Below are 17614 nucleotides of genomic sequence, written 5' to 3'. Positions count from 1 at the left end.
AATGGGTGAAAAAGGTTCATTGACATTTTAAATTGCCTATTGCCAGAATGGGAAAATGAGGAGAGCACATTTGGTTGTAGCAAATTCAATGGCATTAGAAAACACCAGCAATCTTGAAGGAGGACACTGCAGGCTCTCACGCACCACAGAAAAAGACTTAGAATCATGTATGCGTCCTAGCTGGGTGAACTTGGGCAAGTTCCTAACCTTGGAAGGTCAGTTTCCTTCGTCCGGAAAACGGCAGTAGGAGGAGTGTTAAAAAGAACAAATAGAATTATATACATGTAAAATACTTAGGCCTGTGCCAGCACAGGTCAACACTGGGTGTTGCAAGGATCATATTCATTTATTTAAATCACTTATCGAGATGCTTGTCCTACAAAAAGCTGTAATTGAGACCATCTGTACAGTCTGAGCCAGGCGTGTGTATCGCCTTGGCACCAGCCTGTGCTCCCTCCTTTATTATATGCTAAAGACCTCTTAGCAAAATTTTAAGCATTGCAATGCAATATTTTAAGGATAGGCATTAGGCTGCAAAGTAGATCTCTTCAATGACGCTTAAGTGTTTCAAAATGTTCAGGCCACCCTAGACTTGAGTTAAAGTGAACCGCCAGCATCCCTGGCCTTTTCTGCCTGGCATGCCCAGCGAAGGGAACAGTGTCCACATTGCTGTTCCTTAGGCGACCCTGGGAACGTGTCTTAACCTTTTGTGCCAGGTTTTTTTTTTTTTTTTTGGGGGGGGGGAGGTGGTCCTGGTGGGAGGATGGTGGGTATGTTTTATATTACTGGAAAGGATTACAAAGGTAAGAAGGCACCGGAGTTGTGTGCCCACAAGTTGTGCGTCTCCTGTGGTTTCTTACTGAGAATTTACTAAATGCAGAATACCAGTAGAGCTGTAAGTCATCTTAGTGCTCTGCCAAGGGTGTGCAGGACCTCTTCCCTCCTGCCACAGAGGAAAGGCCCTTAACTACCATCAAAACCACTATTGCTTCTTCCCCCCTCTTCTGATCTCCAGGTCACACTATTTCCCGTGGTGACTCTAAAAATAGAGCTGGGTTTTTAATAACCCAGAGAGCTACAAAAAAATTAAAGTCACCTGTTGGTGCTGGTAATAACACTCTGTGACTATCATTTGGGAGATGGCTAAGCTCATGGGGTGGGCCTCTGCTCAGTACCACCAGCTATTCCAGACTTTGTTCTAAATTGGTGTGTTGTTGGGAATGTCTCCACCCTGCTCTGCACTCGAGACTCCATCCTGGATTCCTGTGGCCAGAAAGCAACTGGCATTTCAATGCTGCCTTTCCTCAGTGAGGCCAAGACATTGTCTGTTCCTTTGATATCTATTACACACGTGAGTCCTCTCCTGGAGACTGGTAACTGGGGTGCTCAGGTAGGAGCATGTCCTCTCTCTCTCTCTCTCTCTCTCTCTCTCTCTCTCTCTCTCTCTCTCTCTCTCTGGCATCCAAATCCAGCCACTCGTAATTGGTAGTCCTATATCAGAGGGTAGAACTGGCCCTTCAGTGAACCAAGCCGTCACACTATTGAGATTCGGTTGAGTCTCATGAAAGCAGTTTCTAGCAAATCCTATTTCTGTTTCAGTCACACACTTAAGAGCCCAACTGTCCACAATGGGCCAGCCTTTCAGTCTTGTAATCCTCACTGGTAAACAAGATGGATTGGTGTGTCTTCCTCAAGTCCTGACCTTTCTTTCTCTGGGTGACAAAACATTTCCAAGCCGATTTTCTCTGGTTTTAAAGCCAATGAGCTCAGAGAGCTTCTCGCACCAGCCTACAATTCACCTTCTCACACTTACCCAGGTAACTAAAAGAACAGATGAGAGGCAGAAAGATAAGGGGAGAAAGAGCCGGGGAGACGTTTATTGAGAAGGAAGTGGAACATGTCTTCTTGAGTTAACAGCACAGTGTGTTAAGTGGCTGGTTACAAGATGACCCCAGTGACCTTGTCAACAGCTCTGCCAATTCACTGCCACTAAGGGGACAGAACTGTCCATTCCTAAATAAAATATTCATTCAACCTCATTTAGATTTAGTTCCTATAAAGAATACAGATATTTGTACTTCAAAGTTCGGAGTCTCAGTGACTGTGATGGTCTGTAGCTTTCAGGTGGGCATGGCCAACTCTGAGCATTCCTTTACCTTCCTGCTATCTTTGGCACGATTTCTGGCTTCTTAAATATAAAAGCACGGGTTTAAGATGACTTAAGGGCACTACAGAAATACAGCTGTTATGAATCTGTCTCCAAGTTGAGAACAAGTTTTTGTTGAGTTTTATTTACAGGATGAGGACAGAAGCATAGACTTTTAATAAGCCATCTTCAGGTATTAGCAGGAGAAAGACAGGCAGAGGATTCTAAGCCACAAGGCTGAGATTCCCAGAACAATCCTCACCAGGGGAGGACTGAGGCATTGCCCCCTGAACCTCTGGTACCATTAGCTTATAGCCTGGCTTTTCTTCTGTAAGAACACAGTGTAGAGCTGGGCATGGTGGCACCCAAAGAGGCAGAGGCAGGAAGATCTCTGTGAGTGTGAGGCCAGTCTAGTCTACATAGTGAGTTCCAGGATATCCAGGGCTATGTAGAGAGGTTCTGTCTCAAAAAACTAAATAAAAAAACCAAAAGATAAAATAGCTTGGTCACCTTGCAATGAGGCTTATTCAATTTAGGCCACCTCGTTTTGAAACAGCAATGGCTTGTCACTGCTGGTTTGGCCCGGAGTGGGAGGCAGAGAAAACCAAGGACAGAGAAGTGACAGCCTTGTGAAGTGAGTCTTGAAGTCTACTTGAAGATTGAAGCCTTCCGTTGCTATGGGAGCACTTCCTGTCTCTAGAGGTGCCTTTGTAAATGTACATATTCCACGCTCGCAGGGAGCCTCCCCCTCCTGGGAGCCTGACCCTAGAAGTTGTAAGTGAAAGGCTGTGCTATCTTAGCGTTTCACCATAATATGTTTCTGCTTTAGGGCTTGACTCACAGTAAGCCAGCAACTTGATTTCTCATCCCAGAGTGCCTGACAGTGTTCTGGTGAGCTCACGCCTAGCCTGGGGCTATAGTTTTGATTCAAGTACAAGGGAAGCTGCGTATTTCACATTGATAGTTCATTACTGATCGCTGTCTTGCAAATTACATGAAAAAAATAAATATACACACATATACATAGAGTTCTATACCGAACACTGGCTCCCAGCTACCAGTGTCTCAATACAGTACATCGAATAAAAAACCCTTTCCCTTCCCCTAAACCCCACAACTATCTTTAAACTGTTATTGCAGAACTATGCTGATCTTTTTTGCTTTTTTTTTTTTGTTTTCTCCAAGGGTAGTTTGAGTGTGGCTGGAGATGAGGTCAAAATGGAAAATTTGGCACATTAACTGGGTAGGGCTTTTGAGATGCATTATAATCTATAAAGTTACGAAGGCAAAGAAGTCCCGCCAATAGAAAGCCTGAGTAAAAATTTGTAGCCAATAATATTGTTTAAAAAATCCCCAATACTGGTCTATGCATGAGAAACCAATTTCTCTTCCATATCTGTGACCTAATCCCAACAGTTCCTACTTCATATACTTCCAAACTCTGTTGTATAGAATTAGAAAATCCAGATAACACGACTTTCTTAATTTCCTTTCAGTTCATCCCACCCCAAATCCCTAAACCCAGAGAACAAAGGCTATAAAGCCAAATATAGAAAATAATCTGGAGGTCTGTTTATCGAATTAAGTGGACAGTTGACTCTTAGTGTCCTTCTCGTTCCTTAACGTCGGAGCTTGCTCAGAGATGGCTCCTGTGGAGATGCCCTTCACAATCCCAGGCCTCAGTCTGAGGCCAGGCATCTAGAACTGTGACGTCTGAGTGAACGAGATGGTGTCAGATTTGTCTACCGCGAAGCCCCCATTGACATAAGACTTCTTGGTGTCTGAGTCCTCGTTATCGAGGGTTGTGGGTTCCAAGGCAAAGGGGTTCACAATGTTGACTTCGGATGAAACGTCCATCTGCTCCAGCTCCTTCTTCGAGAGCTTCTCTACGATGCCCGTCCCAAACGCATCACCCAGGACGTTCACCATGGTCCTGAACCGGTCCCTGGGAAAGAGACAGGAGAGTCAGAATGGGCTCTCTTCCTCTTCCTTCTCTGTCGTATGGAGAAAGGAAAGGTTCGGATGTGTTTGGTTAAGATCTAAGTCAATGCAGAATGCTGTCTGCCTGGTTTAGCGGATGCTTCAGGCCTGGAGCAGAAGGTGGTTTCTATAGGGCTGAAAATGGGCCCCAGTTGGTCCATGTTCCCAGTAAGTAGCAATGACATCTCAGCCTCCTGAAATTCCCTTCTTCCTTCCCAAAGAAGAATGGTGTCTTCAGATAGACACAGAGGGCTCTAAGGATGGCTCAGGACTCAATAAAGTGTTTAGCTCTGACTTCTGTTTTGTGGGGTTCCTAGGTGTAATACCCGTGGTATTAGGGACTCTCTTTTGACTAAGGTGAGAGAATCTCAGTATTTGGTTGGGGTTGGGATGGTGCCGAGTCTGTGGGCTTCAGGTGTGTCCCTGGTGTACTCATTACTTTATGAAATAAGGTCACTCCATGGGCAACCTGTCAGGGACATGGAAGAATAATGAGGTCCCCCAAAATACAGGCCAGTCTGGAAGTGGATTCCTCATTGATTCACCCTCAGTGTATCTTAATCCCAGGAAGGCTGGAGAGGAGGCCAGCGGCAGAGAGGCCTAGAGTGAAGGCCTAGAGAGGGTGTGTCCATTTTGATGTTGAGATTGGGTGAAAGAACTGGGAACATGGGCACATTTGTGGAGATGCTACTTGGGAAACCAACAGTGACTACACATGCCAATGCGCATGGCCTCTCAGGGACTGCACTGGGCCAGCATCTTGGTATCTTATAGTTTGGAAATTCATTCATCTTGGAAGCAAAATTCACTGCTTCTAGGAAAGATCAGGGTTCAAGTCAGCCTGGCTTCTTCTTGAAATGGCCATTTCTGTGCAGTGGTCACAGCTCACACCAGGAACAAGCTTGGAACCTCCACAGCATGACCACGTCCCTTTCTCCGACCTTAGCTGTGGTTTACAAACTGTTCAACCCTGGTCTTTCTCTAATAGGAAATGGGGTTCAGTATGGAGCTACACTTACTCTGATGGCAGGGGCAAGAGTCAGAACTTGGAACAAGAAGGTAGATGTATAGACGTGAATATCAAAGAGAAAGCCAGAGACCAGGCTGCTCCACTTTCAATTTTGGGTGTCAAAAAGGCATCTTTCCTCACATGTTCTGTGTATGGTGTGTGTGTGTGTGTGTGTGTGTGTGTGTGTGTGTGTGTGTGTAAGACAGAAGAGAACTGTCTGAGGCTGAGTGGTTGGATTGACTCATTGCCATCATAACAATAGAACTTGCCTTCTGTTGAGCATGTACCGACTGCCAGCCTCACTTCTAGACACTTAGTTGATATGAGCCCATTTGGTCCCTAACAAGCTACTGCAGTTAGGCATAATTTTTTCCATCTCATAAATAATGCAATTGGGCCTCAGAGAAGTTAAGGAACATCCTCAGGATCCTAAACCTACTAAGATACCAGATGAGGATTTAAACACAGGCACATGCTAAAACCTTTGCTCTGGTCACCAGCCCAGAGGATGCCAAAGAGGCTTGGAAAGATGCACTGATTTTTGAAGCAGGCGGTCCTGCTAATAAAGCTAACTCAGAATTGGGATGTGTGGGGATAGGCTTACCCTGCTCCTTCACTCCACTGTCTCATATTTAATCTTGTCTCCAACCCAGCCCCTAACCTTAAGTGTCACCAGGTACACCAGGAACTGAGGGAGCTCACTGGCTTTTGAGAACCCCTGCTGAAGTTATGAAGAGTTCGTTTTAAGCATGTTACCAGGCGGCTTTGCCAGAAGGAAATGAAAGCAGTAACAGACGGCTCATTAGGCGATGTGGGGAAGAAGGCTCAGCCCAGCAGAGAGTCTGCATGGCTGAGAAGCTGCCTGCCCAGCCAACCAAGGCAGGGAGGGGCCTTTGTCCCAACTCACAGGAGCCAGTCAACAGCAATGATCAGGGTGACATCCTCAGCAGGCAGCCCCACGGCACTCAACACGATCACCATGGTCACCAGGCCAGCCTGGGGCACCCCAGCAGCTCCAATACTGGCAGCGGTGGCTGTAATGCTGGAGCCAAAACACAACGGCAGGAAAGGGTTAGACATCCATTTCTCCCATCAAGGCCTCAGGTCTGACACAGGCTCCATGGCTGCTGTTACAGTTATGTTCCCCATTTGTTAAATAACCAGTTGTGTGTGTGTGTGTGTGTGTGTGTGTGTGTGTGTGTGTGTGTGTGTGATCTGCCCACCCATCCAATACCACACACACACACACACACACACACACATACAAGCGCACACCCTGGAACTGTAGGGACTTAAGAGGAGCGGGATGTCACAGCAGGAGAAGAGCATGTGGCAGGTCACTCTAAAGCTAAGAAGTACTCAACAGCAACAATCCACAAAACCGAGGCAGTTACGCAGAGGGAGGGCAGGGATTTACCTTTTTTTTTTTTTTTTTTTTTTAGGTTTTTCGAGACAGGGTTTCTCTGTGTAGCCCTGGCTGTCCTGGAACTCACTTTGTAGACCAGGCTGGCCTCGAACTCAGAAATCCACCTGCCTCTGCCTCCCGACTGCTGGGATTAAAGGCGTGCGCCACCACACCCGGCTGATTTACCAAATTTTTATACAAGTATTTTCATACAAGGCTTTATCTACCCATCCAGTGCCTTCACACATGTCAGATCCCTCTCCCCTTGCCTCCTCCCTCCTCCAGTCTCAGCTGCTCAGTCATTTACAGAGCACCTAGCATGTGCCAGGAATTTCAGTTGTCTCGGGAAGGGGAGCAGAGCGGCGGTAGAGTGGATGGGCAAGGGTGTCTGAGGTGAAGGCAGAGGGATAAAGCAGCAGTTGTGCAGGCTTTACATAATGCCTGGACATCACAAGACTCTTGTCTTTCCTAAGAACATCTGTTAAAGGCATGGAATTGAGAAATTGTGACACCGTCCAAGGTCAAGCATTCCTGACTGTTCCTTCAGGCCAGCAGATGTCCTTTGTATAAAAGGAAGAGTGACTTGGAACCTTAGGTAGGTAGCCAGATGAAGTTCATTACCATGTATTTGACAAGATCCCTCCTGAGCTCACAGTACAGGGTAGAGGGACATTTCTCCTGGTGTTATCCAGTTTCTCACCAGCAGTATGTTTATTTTAATTGGGCCATTCTGGAGAAATCAAGGCTCACCTTGTCCTGAAAACCCATTGAATGGGCAGAGCAGGCAAGGACACCCACAGGGCTTTTTGGAGCTGTGGCCTCACCCTCAGGGTATAAAGTACCATTTCCGGATGTGGGCGGGCTGAAAGGCAAAGGTGCAGAAACTGCCGATGTAAACTAGACAAAGCCCAGATCTAGCCACAGATGCATATTTCTGTGGGTCCCAAAGGCCTCTGGATTCTCAGACAGGCTCTGCTGCCCATTCAGGTGCCCAGTGCTGTCTTAGAGGTCCCTCAAGGTCAAGAGCCAGCCAGCTGCTTTACCTAGTATGTGCTCCTGTAGAGGCTATGGCTGCCAGTTTACAGTGACTTAGTTCTGGGGTTGTACCAACATTTCTGAAAGTTTTAGGCTTATATAATCCAAAGGAGCCGTCCTTCCTAAATCCCTTTTGAAGAAAAAAAAAATTCCAACTTTATTTCAATGATAGTTGAAAAAAAATTAAACAATGTATCAAGGGGTTTTCTTTATCAGAAGGGATTTGTGCCCAAGCTCATTGATCCCCTTGGAAGTCTCACCATGTGGTTAGCCATGTCCTTACCGGCAGGGCTTCAGAATTCAGTCAGTCAGAGAAGACTCTGCTCTTGAGCCTTGGACTTGCTCACAAAACTTCTGTCATTTGACTGGCTTTGGTGTGACACTTAGAGACCATTCTGTCTTCAGGTAAGGGGAAATAGATGGAAACCTATTCATTGTTCAAGCACTTCCTGCCTCAGCACAGCTGAGCCTTCAGCTTCTGAGATACAAAGGTCTGCCCTCGAGCCCAGGCTGGGGACTGTGGGCTGTGGGGTGGCATGGAGTTAGACACATCTGGCTTACATTCCTGCTTCTAGCAATTCTTCAGCAAAGCACTTCTCTGGATCCCAACTCCTTGCCTGCACTGGAGGAGTTAGATGTCTGGACAGCTTTTGTTGTAGACAAAACCCTGAAAAGTCAGGATTGTACCTGGTGCGGCAAACTCAGAACACGACACTTCTGCTGTTCTGCTCTGAGTAGAGCAGCCACTACCAGAACAACACTGTCTGAGAATCCCGAGGGACCAGGAGTCTGACAGCTCTCGGTAAGCAGGCAGCCAGGGAAAAGATGCTCTACTTCCCCATTAACATTTAAGATGGCTGACTTTCTTCTCCCTCTTTGGGGTAAAGCCTTGTTTTTCCTGCAGAGGAAACTGCCTGGCGTTGATTATCAAATAGGGGAGATGGGACTCTAATGATGGGAACCAATTGCTTTCTGAGTTCCCCAATCCATTGCAACAGCCCAAACCAATCAATTCTGAGGGAGAAAGAGAACTCGTCCCACCCTCCAACATATGAAAGTTTTGGCTCTGCCAGGAAAACCTGGATCCTCTTTCATACTGGAGGAGTCTGTCTCTTTGTGTGCTTTTGTGTGCTTTCAATAAAACCTGGCTGAGCACTGCAAGCTTGCTTTTTCTTTTTATTCTTTGATCAGCCAAGAGGAGGACTCTGTTCCTGCATCCCTGGTTAATCTGACCATGGTGACATCCATACCTGATTTGAAAGTCCAGCATCCTAAGTTCTCCAAAATCTCAGACTGATGTGACACTATGGATGGCAAATCCCCCAGCTGATCTCACACGACAGATTGTAGTTAAAATCAAAGCATACCACAAATACTTCATGAAATCACGGAGATGATAGCATAAAGTGTGTGTGAAACACACATGAAGCTCGCCCAGGTTCATCTGAAACTGACCCTTGAACCTGAACTATGGTCCTGAGATCAACAGGGATCCCAGTCTGTCACACAGTGCGTTCCAGCAGAGCTGTCTGTAGTCACGAGTCTGTTCTGTTATCCCACCTCCACTAATCACTCTCCCTCAAAACACCAGCCCCTCACAGGCGCATAGGGCCACCAGAGAATTGCTACGGAGAGGACCTCCCCAGATCTCCCAGAATGCAGTGTCCTCGGACCACCTACGATCGCTCGGACCGCCTACTATCCCTTGGACCCGCCTATGATCAGACCACTGCCGCCAACTTCAAAGAGACTCAAGGGCGGGCTGGGAATCTTTCCATGTACTTAAGCAGAGTCAGGTTATTAAAAATCGAGCCTTGATCAGTGTGAAATTGTCAGGGCCTCCATTTTCCTTTTGCAGCCTATTCCCTTTTAGGATATTCCCGCCCTTCAGTATGAACCCAGAGAGTGTTTCTGTGGGCAGGTACACTCACTGTTCCATATCCGTGCTACCCAGTTCAGCCAGCCATGGGCCACATGGATGGGCCACATGGGTGGGGCTACTGGCTACTAATGCTGCCCTAGGACACAACTCCGATGGAACTCACCACCAGTGTCATTTCTCCCACCTCCTCCTCAATCAATTTCAGGCTTCATTTGACTTGAATTCTTCTTGGCACCAGACACTGGACCATTTTAATCTTTGAAAACAAACCTCTTGTCCCCAGGTTTCCTCGATGTCGCTGATTTCCTCCCACCTGCCCCCCCCCCCTTCATCTACCTCTAATAGGATTTTATGAGGTTTCTTTCTCAGTCCCCTCTTCTCTACAAACTCTTCCCAAATAATGTCATCCATTCCTCACATTCACTGGGGACTCACTGTGTAGGCACCAGGACTTTATAAACATTCTCTTAAATCCAGACGATGGCTCTTTGATTCACTGACTCTGAGGTATGCCCAGTGTAGGTCTTGATCTAGGCCATTTGAGAACTTACTGATCCTCTACTCTGTGGCCCCTGCTCCCATCCAAGCCTCCCACCATACTGCTAATTACCTTTAAAATACTTTAAAGATATTTTAAATACTCCCACCATACTTTAAAATGCAAATCTGTTTATCTGGACTCTTGATAGGGTCTGAGATATTTCTGCTGTTCTGAGCACGTACCTTTTGTCTTTTCTTGCTATTCCTATTCATCTAAGATTTACCCATACTGTTCTCTGCTCTAGGAATTCTTCCTTCCTCTTCCCAGGTATGTTTGATCCTTCCTTCATTGGGGCCCCCATGACTCCCCATCAATTTTCTGTGAGAGTCCTATCACAAACCCAGCATTGATTTGGGTATCTGACCCTTGTCTACCAGGAACTCCCGTTCAAGCAAGGACTGGTGTTAGATTCAACCTTGAATCTTTGGTATGTAAACTGTCTGGCACCTGTTGGCCACAGTGAACTGAACAGAGAGCTGCTTCGGCTATCCATCTCCCGAAGCAGGAATTGCATGCACCATGAATCTATCCCAGCACGTCTCAGGCAGGGACTTATAAACCAGCAGAACACTCCATCTCTGGGCCCTTCCCTGTTTCTCTCTCTACGGACCATGTTTGTTTGAGGCAGTCCAAGCAGTGATGCAGCAAGAGCGCTAGTGTACCTCACCTGATGGTGACTATCTGCCCAATGCTCAGGTCCAAGCCGTTCAGCTGCGCAATAAACACGGCTGCCACAGCTTCGTAGAGCGCAGTGCCGTCCATGTTGATGGTGGCACCAACGGGCAGCACGAATCTCGTGATCCTCTTGTCCACCTGGTTCTTTTCTTCCGCACAGCGGAATGTAACGGGCAGGGTTGCTGAACTGTGGGATCAAGAGAAAAGACTTTAGGTCTAAGAATGCCAGGCCTCAGTTGCCACCCCCAAAAGATCCTCATTTCCTAAAAGGTGAAAAAAGGGCCCCGAAGCATGCTAGTAATTAAGAAAATAACTTATTCTAATTTTATTTTCATGTGTATGGTATTTGTGTTTTGCCTGAATGTATATCCTTATGCTTGGTGCCCTCAGAGGCCCAAAGAGGGTGTTGGATTTCCAGGAACTGGAGTTACAGGCAATCATGAGCCACTATGTGGGTGCTGGGAATTGAACCCGGGTCCTCCCCAGTCCATATTCTGGTACTTTTGGCCAGACCAAAAAAACAGGAGGTGCTATGCCTACCACTGCCACCCCCTCATCAGAATCTTTCCTGGATATCAGGCCACAAGAAGGGTGTAAGAAGTACTCAGAAGGGTAGAGAAATACATTCAAGAAGACGGACAGAAGAGAATAGGCACCATCTCTCAAAGGTGCCTATCAAAGCCAGAAGCTGCAGTTGTCTTCACCAAAAGCTGGCAGAGCACTGACTGGAGGCTTCTCCCAAACACTCCTCCTCCTGGTTACCTGGACGAGATCATGAGGGCTGTCAGGAGAGCCTGCGCCATACCCAAGGCAAAGCGGAAAGGGTTCTTCCGCACGACTATGAAATAGAGCAGTGGCAGTACTATGAGGGAGTGGATTGCAAGCCTGCAAACAAGAGGGAGAAAGTCTCAATGCCACGTCCGCACACTGATCCAGCTTTTCAGTCAGCTTTAAACATCATGACATCTTCAAACTTTCACAAAGACCCAGTGAGACAGGGGCGTCTGACAGCGAACAGATGTCCCCATTCCACAGATGGGGATGTCAAGCCTTGCTTAGCAGAGGAAACACCTTGTCAGAGTTATTAGCAAATTCTGAAGATTAAATTTAGATTCCCAAGCTCGCTGAGCGTCACATCATCTGCTCTGTCCCTGCAATGCTCTGTCCCTGTGCTGTGTGCACCGATCATCTCTGCCACCTTCTACAGAAATGTCCCATGCCTTCCCTGGCTGAGCCGAGACTCCCTCCAAGGTCACATTTGTCCCCAACCATGATACCTCACTATAGCTCTCCTCACAGGCCGCCCCACCCTATCCTCTGGACCAAGCTCTGGAATGGCGTCTACTACCTAAGAGGGAAGTCAGGGTTGAACAAGGAGAAACTTGCACATTAAGGACTGTCCCCAACTTCTTTATTAGTCCTGTGCTCCCAGAGTGCTTCACTTAGGGATCTACGGGTTTCCCTAAAAGGGGCTGGCTACATGAGACTCACTAGCAGATGCATGCATATTTAAGTGAGGAGCGGACTGTTCAGTTAGACAATGCACAATGAACAGTGAGCTCTACAAAGAGGAATCTTGAGAGTATGAGGAGAGAGTCCTCCTAGTGCAGAGAATCATGAGATCTTCGATGTTTAGTTTTCTGCTAGAAACATAAATAGAACAAGAGACAAGAACTCAACAGAACCCCTTTAAAAATGACTTCTTATACCAGACAGCCACTTCTTCCACCCCACCCCACCCCCCACCCCTACCCCTGGTATGGCCTGGCTCAGCAGCAGCTCCAGCTCAGGACTAATAGAAAGTAGAAGCCCCGTCTCTCTCATGTCTGTGGTCCTGCAGTTCAACTCTGACCCACACACTATTGGACCAGGCTGCTTCTGCATGGCTGGAAAGCCGTGTGTTTCCCAGCACACCAGGTAAACAACTAATGCTGTGTTGTGGAAACTCCTCATGAGGTGAGGTTCTGAGAGGGGATCTGATGGCTCAAGGTGGGCGATTGGCCCATGGGAAGAAAATCAGTGCCTTTTACTCATCCTATTGCTCCATATTTCTCAGCGGATAGAACCATCCTTGCCTTGCCGGGCGTGTTTGGAGGCACCATTCAGAACCTATAGCATCTCTTCTTAAGGAGCCAACTCGTTGGCTGAAAGAAATGTGCAAGAGATTCAACCCTGGCACCTTTCCTGTTTGTTTTATGGCTTCTGAAAGGTCCCAGACACTTACTAAACAGCCCTAGCATCTGGACACCCTCCTGACACAAGACACGGCAGTAGCCACCAGCTCAGCAAGAACCTCGAACCTCAAACCCAAACCCAGCCCTCCTACTCCGACTTGTGGGAGATAGAATTTATTCAGGTCCTTCTTAATTCCTTTCAGCCCCGGGATATGTGGGAGGTATCCTTGCCTGCCTGATTCATTTATACTCTTAAGGAAGTAAGAGATTGGAGACAGCCCCAAGAGCCTACACATGAGCGTTTCCTCTTGTTTTAAACACAACCAATGAAGTGTGTGGCAAAGTCTGGTCCAAGCTGTTCTGCCAGGAGCTGGCGATTAGCACAGCATGATCCACCTACGGTACAGCTGTTAAAGGACAGCCTTGGTAACCTGCTCTCCTCCACAGGAGAAGAGCTACATTTAACCAGCCGCACCCTGGCCTTTCTCCAGTAACCCCCAATGTATCTGCAGGGAATTCTGTTTCTTCTCTTGAGTCAGACATACCCGCTCAGGACAGTGGCCATGTAAAGGCCCAGCTTGCGGAATATTTCCCAGTCTTCAACTTCTATGATCTTCCCAGCAATTAGGAACAAAATACCAATCGGCATGTAGCTAGAAAGCAAGCACAAGAAAGGCACAATTCAGATGTCATAGGTCACTGGGCATGGCGGCACACGCCTTTAATCCCAGCACTTGGGAGGCAGAGGCAGGTGGATTTCTGAGTTCGAGGCCAGCCTGGTCTACAAAGTGAGTTCCAGGACAGCCAAGGCTACACAGAGAAACCCTGTCTCTAAAAACAAAACAAAATAGATGTCACAGGTCTTAGGTTGCCCCAGGAGGAAACCAGCCAGTGTGGGCATGCTCAGTGCGCATGCACTCTCCCCTGGGAGAACCACAGGCTATAATCAGTAAGCCAAGGGCTCAGCTCTGAGTCCGCATCCCCTAAGTTAAGGGGGTGCTGGTAAGAATGTGTGTCACAGAAGTACACATGCAGCGTCCACACACACCCCATCATTGACTGTTCTATCTCTTCATCTCACATGAGTAAGTCATTCCAGCCATGATCATCTTGCTTCTCAGGTGTCATTGGAGAGGCAATAGGAACCACACTGTGTGTGGCCACACCAGCTCCATTTGTAGAGCTCTATTTAGCTATGTCCTATGCTGGGGAAGTATTTGACACACATCAATTCACTTAATGCTCTTCCCCTAGCCCCGGGCTAGGTTTTATTATCCTTTTCTCACAGATGAGAGAGCTGAGGTTTTAGTGAGATTAAATGACTTCCTTGGCTGTCACCACTGGATATTTTCCTGTCAATTTCTACTATTAAGATTACAAAATGTTGAGCCAGTTCCACATGAGCTAGGGGCGGCAAAGGTCTCTCAGGAGACCTGAACCTTCAGGACATCTCACAGGCAGGACAGACAGACAGTGTCTCTGGATGCTAGAAGGTAGCCTTCTTATCAGATGTGGCCATACCTAGGCTAGAACATGTGGTGATATTTTGAATTTCATTTCTGCCTCGGACCTAAGAAGAAGCACTTAGTGTTCAGGTACTCCAGGAACTTTCTGAAATCCCCACTGACAGGAAGGCTGGATAGGTGCAGGTTGCTCTCCAGGATTCTGAGGCAAGAGACAAATGGCTGATAGACTTTTAGGTCTAGACTAATTCCTGAGGAGGTTGTGAAATCAGACAATACTCCCAATCTTGATCTTAAATGTCTGCCTTCTCTAGGAAGGACCCACTTAGGAGCATAAGCCTCCTCTTTCCAGGTCTGGGAAGGCATTATCTGGGGGAACAAGATGGCGTCAGTCAGCACTGCTCACCACATGATGATCTGGACGATTTTCATGGTGGCGTCACTCAAGGCATTGAAGAAGTCCACCAGAATCTGCCCCTTTTCTCCCATTTTTCCAATGACAAGTCCAAAGACGAGGCAGAAGATAATCAAGCCCAGGACATTGATGCCGTCTGAGTACAGGCCCACGATCTTGTATTCCTTTGTCTTGTTCTGTGGATCAAACCCAAGGAAACGTACTGAAGCATGGTGGGAATCAGAGTTCTAAGAAGAGACCTGAGAAGTAAAACGACAGCAAAGGAAGTCTGCATGTGAAACGCTTTGTCCCCCGCCACTGAGACTTAGGGGGCTTTGTCTTCTTAACAAGCTCCTCTGTGAACGTGTCTTTTGAAAAATTCCAATGCTGCGGTGTCACACGGTTTTATGAATTTTATAATCGAGGCATTTTTTTTTTCAGGGTTAACCACTAGCTACGTTTGGAGGCTTCTTTTTAAAACGATAGAAATTAATAATGCAAGAACTACATGGTGTTTACCAGCATGAACATTCAGAGGACATTATACCATCTGGTCCTTCCTGATAAGGAAGCCGAGGGACAGTCATTGCTGCCTTGGGTCTCATGTGACCAACAGGATTTTAAAGAGATGAAAACCAGACAGACAGCTGATAGTATGAATCATTTCATCACTTCATTCTGAGCAAAAAATAGCAGGAGATTTACTAAGGGACAGCATAATCTGTGTAGGATAGGCCAGGTCTATAAAGAATTATGCTGATGAGTCACTGGGGTACCAGTCACTTCTTATTTATGAATAAAAATGTTTATGGAACAGCTAGAATGTTCTAACTGCCCAGGCTATAGTGTGAGGTCTTAAAATGTAGCTGGAGAGACAGGACCAGTCAGGAGAAACCTGAGCCAATGCAGAGACTATGGAGGATCAACTCATAGCCTCTCTATGAGTTATAAGTGTTGCACACATTCTAGGGCATGAATGTCTGTGAGGTTAGGGAAACTAGGTGAGGGGTAGATACCCAGGAGGCAAAGCATGCTGGAGAAAGATGCACACCAAGGGCAGAGGTGGTGATGCACTGGGCCTCTCTCTGTAACCTGCTTCAATGAGTCTTCCTTATCCTCAGTGGCCCCCAAATGCTCCCAAAGCACCATGGTCTCTGTGGTGATGACATTCCTCACTCCCTGCCTGAGGACAGGTATCACAGCTGTCCTCTACTATTCTACTTCCAATGTGCAGCAGCAATCTCAACATGGAGGGTGTGCAGAACACTCTGTGGAACCTTATCAAAAGACAGGAATAAGAAGCAAGTGAAAGGTGGATCAGGGTAGAGGACAGCCCCTCACCCTGGGAGGCAAGCTGCAAAACTGAAGAAGCCTGGTAACAGAGGACCCATGGCTACAGTTGGGAGAAATTAAGGGTTTGGGGTTTTTTTGTTTTTGTTTTTTTTCAGTAGGAAGCAGGGAGCTAATGACGGCCTATTGAATTTAAGTTTCATTTATTCACTTATTTGTTACTATTATACTATTATACTGTTATTATTATTATTATTATTATTATTAGTGTATGTGTGTGTGTGTGTGTGTGTGCGTGTGCATGTGTGTTGTGTATATGGGGATGCCCATGAGGCCAAAAGAGGATATCAGAGTTCCTGGAGCTACAATACAGATAGTCGTGAGCACTGTAGGTGCTGGGAACCAAACCCAGATCTTCTTGAAAAGCAGGGAGTGCTTTAACCCACGGAGCCCTCAGTAGCCCAGGGTGGCTTCAAACTCAGGATTACAAGCGTGTAACACCAGCCCAGCTTTAATTACTAAATTGACTGAAATATGCTTCTCCATACATCAATCAATTAATATCTCCCTCCATTTCTCTCACCTCCCTTTCTCTCCTCATTTCCCCTCCCCCTCAGACCCAGAACAAATATTTCCTTCTAGATCATTCAGAAGTCTACTGTGGGCCTGCTACAAAGTGCCACCTCAGGTCCACAAATGTGATTCTCCAATTCCACAGTGTGACATACCCATAGCCCTCAAAGCCTATTGATTTTTTATGGTCTATTCCTCTGATGACAAAATCTACTCTGAATGGAGATGACTGGTTGCTGTGTTTCTTACTCGGCAGAACATTCATGAGTTTGTTGCAGAAACACTGGTGGCGCTTGACTCTGGTGTGACACTGGACCCCATTCAGTGAAGCGATATGCTACCAAGCACACATGCTGTGGGGCTCTTCTGAAGTCCAAGATGGTCTGGACTCAAAATCACATACAGGCGGAGAGGTTCTGTTCATTTTATATAGTGAAATCAACAGATAGTCAATAAATATATGAAAAATGTACAATATCCTTTGCCATCAGGGAAATACAAATTAAAAGTCCGAGATTCTATCCAATCTCAGTCATCATGGGTTTTGTTAGGAAAACAAGCACCAGCAAGGGTCCAGATGTGATCTAGCAGTACCCCTCAGAGGTACACACTCATCCCCACCCCACAGAGACACCTATACATTCATGTGCATCACAGCACTATCCACACAGCATAGACATGTATGGCTTAGGTGCCCACCGACAGGTAGAGAAAATGTGGTGTATATACACAGTGGAGTCTGACTCAGCCATCAGGATGAGTGAAATTCTATCATTTTCAGGGACAAATGGTTATAGCTGGAACTGAAGCATAACAGGCCAGATTCATAACTACTGCATTTTTTTCTTATATATGGACTCTAGATAGAAAAGTCTATGGGGCTGGGTCTTAGCTTAGTGGTAGAGTCAGGGTTGGGGGGGAGAGCAGAACAGAGAAGACAATAGGGGTGACTCTGAGCAAAGTGCATGAGAGTGTGAGAGGGCCCATAGCTTCAGGCAGTATTATTATGCATTTGTGTGTGTGTGTGTGTGTGTGTGTGTGTGTGTG

At 46.7% G+C, this 17614-nt stretch overlaps 1 protein-coding gene across 1 annotated transcript in view; it reads right to left on the bottom strand.

Annotated features, from left to right (window-relative positions):
• Positions 1-1849: 1849 nt before the first annotated feature.
• Positions 1850-17614, bottom strand: part of Slc1a1 (solute carrier family 1 member 1) — a 77087-nt gene continuing 61322 nt past the window's right edge. The window contains exons 7-12 of the mRNA XM_021197060.2: positions 14717-14901; positions 13393-13500; positions 11436-11558; positions 10666-10860; positions 6043-6177; positions 1850-4091 (exon numbers count right to left, since the gene is read on the bottom strand). Of these exons, the coding sequence (XP_021052719.1) occupies positions 3845-4091; positions 6043-6177; positions 10666-10860; positions 11436-11558; positions 13393-13500; positions 14717-14901 (993 nt within the window). The 3' untranslated portion in view covers positions 1850-3844. The remainder of the gene's footprint in view (positions 4092-6042; positions 6178-10665; positions 10861-11435; positions 11559-13392; positions 13501-14716; positions 14902-17614) is intronic.

This window comes from Mus pahari, chromosome 1 (genome assembly GCF_900095145.1).
Source record: "Mus pahari chromosome 1, PAHARI_EIJ_v1.1, whole genome shotgun sequence".
Taxonomy (NCBI): Eukaryota; Metazoa; Chordata; class Mammalia; order Rodentia; family Muridae; genus Mus; species Mus pahari.
This window is presented reverse-complemented; position numbering and strand designations above follow the sequence as displayed.